Source organism: Lacerta agilis, chromosome 6 (assembly GCF_009819535.1).
Source record: "Lacerta agilis isolate rLacAgi1 chromosome 6, rLacAgi1.pri, whole genome shotgun sequence".
NCBI lineage: Eukaryota > Metazoa > Chordata > Lepidosauria > Squamata > Lacertidae > Lacerta > Lacerta agilis.
In genome coordinates, this window is record NC_046317.1 from 5,395,551 (window position 1) to 5,403,412 (window position 7,862).

Genomic DNA, 7,862 nt, shown 5'->3' on the forward strand with positions numbered 1-7,862 from the left:
TGATGAGTTAGTGCCTGAATTCTAAATGCATTCTATTTTTAATATCTTTTAAAAATAAAATGGTATGAACAGTTTCTCATAGCTACATCTCACTGCAAAGACAGTCAAGGTCAGGTATTGGAATATGCGCTTTCCATGAGACATAGATTTTCAGAGAAATAATCGACACCAGTGTAGCAGCAGTTCTCACACAACATAGTTAATTCCAGACAATGGGGCTTTTCTTCACAAACTGGAGGTGAAAGGTACAATATATGTAGAAACTGCAATTTGCATCACCTACTTCCCCTACCTCAAAAATCTGAGTTTAGAGGTTACTCATGCACTTTAGCACAGCTTCTACAGATGTGAAAGTAGTTAAATAATTAGCCATGGAAATACTAGAATCCTCTTGACATACTGCAGTCTACTGCACAATACCCCTGCTAGCTTTAAAATTCAGAATGCTCTTACTAAAAGCCATCTGTAAGCCATTTACTACTACTACCCTTGCCAAATGTGAATACTGTTACACTTTTCAGAAGAGTGGAAGAAAATTGGAAGATTCATTGTACTGTTTATATTCAGAAATAGTCTTGAAGGAGAGTAATTCCAGTAGAAAAAAGTGAACAAAAAGTAGAAAATAAAATGATTTTATGCATTAGCAATTACTGTATATTCAAGTGGAATTTTACAGAAAGAACAGGTTGCTTGCTTACAACTGTGGTTGGATTCTATGGCCGCATGGACATTGTTTTAAAACTTTGGAGAGATGGACTAGTGTTCTGGAGAGCTGTCCATCTCCACCCTCAAGAGGGGGCTCCTGCCTTCCTGCACGATTCCCGAGGGACTGCATGCAGTGACTATATGAGGAAGTTTCAGAGAAGAACAGATTAAACTTTTTATTACAGAATGTTTTAATGGTGTACAGGCACTGAAGCAGAGTATAACATACCTCTGGAAATCAGGTGCACACAGAGGGAAGTTTTGACGGGGTGTGGGGGTAATTTATTGGTTTGCTTTCGTTCTTGTTATTATTATGTATTTTGTGTTTTTTATCTTGAATTTTCATGTTGCAAATTGAGATCTGCGGATGAAGGGGGTATACAAATTTAATAAATGATAATTATAATAAGTAATAAGTATTAGTGGGGACTAACATATAACAGGGCAAGCAAGTCCTTGCCCTTTGATTTTTGTATACAATTTGAATCCTGTCGTATAACTACAATTTGGCATTATGGGAAGCAGCATTTCTTTGGTTCCTTTCAGTTTTCATGCCATATTGCACAATTAAGTTTTCAAATAAATGTAGGATGCATTTAACATACAGGGGCATTATATAATATATATATATATTTGCTCTAGGGTGATAGCATGCTATGGAGGATATTTCACATATTTCACTGTACTTAACTAACAAGGTGAATAGCAAGAGCTACCAAATCCCATTTTTGTTGTCAATAAAAATGGTCCATTTAGGTACAAAGTCAAAATGGTAGTCAAAGAGTAAAATGGCTTTGCAGCTTAAAATTGCCCAATGCATTGTGTTAGCTCATTTGCACAGGCTACATATGTTTCCTGGACCAATGGAATATACTTAACTTCTTTGCTTAATGGGTTGGAGAATTACAGGGCTGGAAGATGTTATTCCAGGAGAGTGATATTAGGAATCCGGAATCAGCAGAGTTCAGGGGCGGTTCCAGGGGGATCTGGTGTTCTAGATAACAAAATATTTTCCAGGATATTCATAGGTAGCCCAACAATGTAGTGGGGGCACCAAAGGCCTACCAAGCTTCATTTGTCACAATTGAGGTCAATGCTGTGTGGTTTCCAAACAAGTCACCTGGGTTCCATAGAACTCATCTCATATGTTTCTGGAGAATTTTTCTTAATTTTTCTTTAGCTGTACATTCAGTGTAGCCTTGTCAGCCTACCGATTTATATAATATAGCCTACTGATTAATAATACTTATTAATTTATTTAATATCTTATATGTAGCTAGGTTATGTATGGTGAATAAGAATAGGCCATCTGTTCGTTGTAGGCAGCACAGCAGAGTGGGGTTAGCCCTTTGCTCCTGCCGCAGTCCTGAGCAGAATCGGACATACCCAACACAGCTGCTATTTCAGAATGCAAAGAAGAGCTTTCCTCCCATTGTTGATGACAGGCATTTGGGGAGGCATTTATTGAAACTGAAATTTGTATTGGGGTTGAAATTGATATCAGTATATATCTTTGGTAGCAGTAAGTTTGAATTAGTTATAGTATTTTATATTTTTAATTATTAGTACTATGTATATATGTTTCACATTTTATCTTCTTAGTAAGTTCACTATGCAATTCTTGTTAAATATACCCTGTTAATATAATTAGATTAGATTAAACAGCAAAACTTTAGAAATGCTCATAGTAGTGATTGAATTTGTATGTTTCTGGTAACTAACTTCCTTCTTTTCTTTTTTTAAGGTAAGTTTTTGGGTAGTTAGAGAGATTCTTCATGCACAGACATTAAAAATACGAGCTGAAGTTCTGAGCCACTATATTAAAACAGCTAAGGTAAGAAACTTTTGTTCTGGAGCCATTATCAGGGTTGATAGAGACCTAGGTTTAGAAGTAAGCTCAGTAAATAATTGGGTCTATTTACATATGATTAGAGGAAATGTGTGGCCTTGTCCATTATATGAACTGTTATATGAACCTGGAATATTCTCACCGTTATATGAACCTGGAATATTCGAACAATTTTCAATGATGATGATTCCTGATTGCACTTTGAAAGAGCAATCAAAAGGTGTTAAGTGTAATATTGCTAATTCATTTGTTTGGTGTATGGTGTGGCAAGAATACTTTCTGGGGCATGATGCAGATAAATGTTTGATTATTTTCCATCCAGTGGCTAGTATATGACTAAGTCAGGAATGCCACATCACTGCCCATGGGTGTTTGGATTGGTGACTTAACTATGGTTTATTGGCCAGTGTTTAGTCTACTTCAGATCAAGGTCACACACAAAGCTTATCTATTATGTCGAAGTCATGAAGGTATGCTTTTCACTTACACCTTTGTCATAATTATTTGGAAAGGTACAGTGGAACCCCGGGTTACATACTCCCTGTGTTGCAGACATTGGAGTTGTGTTTCTGGAGTGTTTCTGGAGCGAGCGCGACCCCCGGACACGCAGAAGCGTTCTGCGCACTTCGCACATGCGCAGAAGCACTCAAAACGCACTTCCAGGTTTTTTTGTTCCCCCCCCCGTGCATTCCTGATATGCACGCACGCGTTACGTACCGCGAACGGATCGCTTACGTAACCCGGGGTATCACTGTATAATTTTCCTCCATTTCTCAGTTTTTTGTTCATGGTGCCACTTGCCTTTTGTAAAATAGGCTGATAATTTAAGTTGTGGCAAACTCAATACATTACACTACTAGACACTAAACTGCTGTTTTGTTCTGTTCTCAGAAACTCTATGAGTTGAATAATCTGCATGCTCTTATGGCTGTGGTGTCCGGATTACAAAGTGCCCCCATCTTCAGGTTGACCAAAACATGGGCGGTGAGTAAACTTGGGTGTTAACACTGAATTAGGGAATTGTGCAGTGGAAGCGGAATGATTAATAATAATAATAATAAATTTATTTGTATCCTGCACTCCCCGGCCAAAGCCGGACTCAGAGCGGCTAACATCATACAAGTAAGACAATGCATAAAAACAGGCGATCAATAAATTAAGATACATCTTATAATTAATTCAAACAAATTAAAATTAAAACTCAACAAGTGGCAATCTTCAGGTTAAAATTGAAGGCCGTTAGCAACTGTTTCCACTGATATTATAAGCACCTGTGAGTGGGCTGGGAACCTCCTTTGTGCTTGTTCTTATACAAGGAGAAAATGAGTCAGACTGAACCCTGACCAAAGGCCTGGCGGAAAAACTCCGTCTTGCAAGCCCTGCAGAAAGATGTCAAATCCCGCAGGGCCCTAGTCTCTTGTGAGAGAGTGTTCCACCAGGTGGGGGCCACGGCTGAAAAGGCCCTGGTTCTGGTCAAGGCCAGTCTGATCTCTCTGGGGCCTGGAATCTTTAGGGTGTTGTTATTTGCAGACCATAAGGTCCTCTGGGGGGCATACCAGGAGAGGCTGTTTACAGACAGCTCCCTGTTTACACGTGTCCAGTATGTGTGCGACTGTGTACGGGCATCGCACCGAATCTGAAAGTGACCTGGAAACATCATAAAGACGTCACTGAAATGTCACTAAAAGAGCGGGGTGGGGGCAGGGTGGAATAGGGTGTCTGTAGGCATTCCCATTCACATGGTGTGTGTGTGTGTGTGTGTGTGCATGCACTGCATCATATGGTCAATTATGTGGGGTGACGTTTACCTGGGCCCCCACAATATTTTATTCAAGTTGGCACCCTGGTGTTGCACATAATATAAACTTACCTAAATCTCTTCAGTTCCCTTTGAAGTCTATCCTTATGAGTGACCGTTCATCTTCACTTACTCCTGATGGTCTGATCTGAAAGCACAGGTGTTCTGCTTTCTCAGAAATGCCCTTTCTTCGTGTTTGTCTATTTTGGTTCTCTGTTAAATAGACTCCTAGAGAGTGAATCAGGGCCCCTTCTGTTAATATTCGCTCAACCGTTCTCTAATTTGGCATCCTTCTGTAAACGTTTGTTTCTCGTCCCGGGTGAGAACTATAACTGACTCAGCAACTGGCTGTGTGTACGACATAATAATTCTTTTTGAGGGGTGTGTGTGTTACTCTCTCACTCTCATGGAGTCTACCCCTTGCTGCAGCCGCTTGTGCTTTCAGGATGGTTTAAAAAAGCAATATTATTGAGTGATGCCCAGTGGTACTGCCTACTGACAGGAGAGGGAAAGCATTTCTGACAGTCTCCCATCTCCACTTTTCAGTATCGTCCTTGTCTTCCTAAATCTGCTCTGGTGGGTTCCCCCAAGACTCTGGAGAATGAGTGCTGTAGGAGGGAGGGGGGATTGTCAAATACTTTTTCCTTCCTTGTTCTGCTGACAGTTTCCCTTCTAATTTCAGCCATTAATACCACTCTTTAAATTGAACCACATAGTTGTTTCAAAAATTACTTTTGTAGCATAGGCCCACAAATTGTGACTGGACTTGGTGGTGTTAGCTTTTACTAGCCGTCTATGAAGTTCCACTATGATAGCTTGACAATATATCAATTTACCAATGCATCTATTTTCTGATGATTTTTTTTATATAACTCATGCTGCTTTGACTGTATTGTTAGCTGCTTAGAGCAATTCATATTGAGGCTTGATAATTAATCCTTTAATTAATTCAATTAGCTGAAGTCACAAAACATTCTTTCCCCCACCTCTGGCTACTATTTAGACCTAAAAGAAACCCTGTATTGTCAAAGTACTAATCCTGCGTCATCAAACTACTATAGTAATATACAGTATAGCACGGGTCAGAACTTTTCACAATTAAAATGCTTTCAAATTGTGTATGATAAAACAGTTGTAACTTTCCATTATTTCCTTATGCATAGTACAAAATAATTGTTAACTTGTTGAGGGGGGGAGCCATTGCTTTCCTAATAACTATATTTTGGTTCTCCCCCTCTCCCTAAAGCTACTGAGCCGAAAGGACAAAACTACTTTTGAGAAGCTGGAATATGTAATGAGTAAAGAAGAAAATTATAAGAGACTAAGAAACTATATAAACAGCTTGAAGATGACTCCTTGCATTCCTTATTTAGGTAAGATGAACATTTTAACTTTGTTTACTTGTATCATAAAAATATTACTACCTGTATGGACCCCAAACTGGGGCAACTCCTTCCTTCCTTCCTTCCTTCCTTCCTTCCTCCCTCCCTCCCTCCCTTCCTTCCACCCACCATAGGGAAAGGGATGAGGGGAAATGATGGGGGCAGCATTTTTTATGGCTTTTCAAGAATACTCTGCTTCAAAGAGCACAGCCAGGAGAAGAGAGAGGAACCCTCCTGAGGTCACCTTGGATGGGCTAAATGCAGCTGTCAAGGAAGGCACATACAGATGTGAGAGGGACTGAGGGATTTTAAAGTCTCTTCTCATCTTAAAGATTTGTGGTTGTGGCAGCATTATTGATATAGCAGAGGCTTGTCTGTCAACATTGATATGTTACTGAATAGGGAAAATGCTGGCTCTTTTTTAAAAACAACAACCACTACCATGCAGAATACAATTATTTCTTTGGATTGGGGGATGTGCCTCATTTTGTTGGAATTGCATCCAGTTTACCTTGGCAGCCACATTTGTGGCTTCCTGTTTATTAAGAGCACAGAACAGGAGGAGAGTTTTTTTAATGTTTGAATTCATTGACTGTTACCTCAGTATGGCATGAGATGCTCTTACAAAGCTGCAGCATACAGGAAGTATGGCCAATCTTATTGATACTAGGTAAGATGAAGTATCACACAATTGGACAAGATTTGTTTCCTTCCGTTACCTACAGCTTTGTGTGCAGTGAAGGTCCCCAAACCCCAGATTGTGGGGGTGCTTAAGTAACTGCAGGGGAAGAAAGGGAAGAGAACTCAAGTGCATGAACAGCTCGTCGTTATTGGATTGCACCCATTTTTTTTATCACCGTGTGCTTTGTTCCATATGCATATCCTTTAGCACAGAGAACAATACAACATTGATTTAGAACCCAACAAAAATCACTCCATGGATTGCTTCCGCATCCTATTTTGCTCATAAACAATAAGGCAGCACAGCTGAAAATCAAGACAGTTATAACGAAGAAGTTATAGTGAAGAAAAGTAATTTCAATTCTAAAATGCTGCGTTTTTATTTAGTGATTAATGTGCATGTTTCCCCCCAGGGCAAATAGTATTTTTTATATGAAAGTTCTACATACTTTTACATCTTCTTGCTGTGTAGTCGCCCACTGCATGTTAATTTTGTAGTAATCTGGCAACTTTCATAATTTCTTGCGTTGGTCAAGATATGAAGAGTGGGACTGTGGGCATGTGGACAGTAGCTCTGCGCATGCAGCGTGCATGTTTTCATACTGGCTTTCTCCTTCTGGTGGCAGCCCATTATACTTCATGGAATGCCACTTGAGATGCTACTGGGGTCTTGGCCCACCAATTTTGGTTTCACTTGTTGGGCTGTCAAGGTCTTTGATAAGCCCTGATCCTTCCTTGGATAGGTTTCTTTTGCTCATGTCCTTGCACAATCAGAAAAAAACCACCCTTTTTATGCCTCCCCCCAAATTATCCGTGGAGAAGTATATTTCTCTTTGTAGTGCTGAACTTTTTGTGCTAGTCGTATCAGATGGGCAGGGGTTCTTATTGCTAGTGAGCAGACAAGTTATTTTATGGAAGTGAGGTGAGAGTACTATGGTTGAAAAGTCCCATTAAATAAGCCATTGGGTACATTCCTTCTTCTTTAATTTGAAGAAGTGAACCAAAAGATTTGAAGTTGAATATAGCTAGGGTCTTGCACTGCTTCATTAAAACAGTTCTTAAAAAATCATAATATACAGTTGTTTTGCATGCTTGTAGATACAGTTTTAGGAATGTGAGCAGTATCTGTCAACCACTCACATAAGCTTATTGGAATAACTTTTAGCCAAATGTTTAATAGTAATGTATTCTAAAAAGAGATTTTTAAGTTTTTAAAAAAGAATGAGGGCTTCAGAGTTGAACCAAGCGGAAATTACTGAGGGTATTTCACACTGTGCTCTTGACAACCTAGCTGCTGTTTTTAAAACTAGTTTTTAAAAACTCAGAATGGTATGTGGCACTGTCAAAATAATGCAAAAACAAAATCCACATTCATCTGGCTGCTTGAAATACTTTGCTGCTGCTTCTGATTGCTGGAAGTAAGGTTTAATGAGGGGAGAACACCCAA

General features: G+C 39.4%; 1 protein-coding gene across 3 annotated transcripts in view; it reads left to right on the forward strand.

Moving 5' to 3' along the window:
* RALGPS2 (Ral GEF with PH domain and SH3 binding motif 2) overlaps nt 1-7,862 on the forward strand; it is an 88,982-nt gene that overhangs the window by 33,593 nt on the left and 47,527 nt on the right. For all 3 annotated transcript variants that reach the window (XM_033151281.1, XM_033151283.1, XM_033151282.1), the window contains exons 6-8: nt 2,450-2,539; nt 3,446-3,538; nt 5,599-5,725. In XM_033151281.1, the coding sequence (XP_033007172.1) occupies nt 2,450-2,539; nt 3,446-3,538; nt 5,599-5,725 (310 nt within the window). The remainder of the gene's footprint in view (nt 1-2,449; nt 2,540-3,445; nt 3,539-5,598; nt 5,726-7,862) is intronic.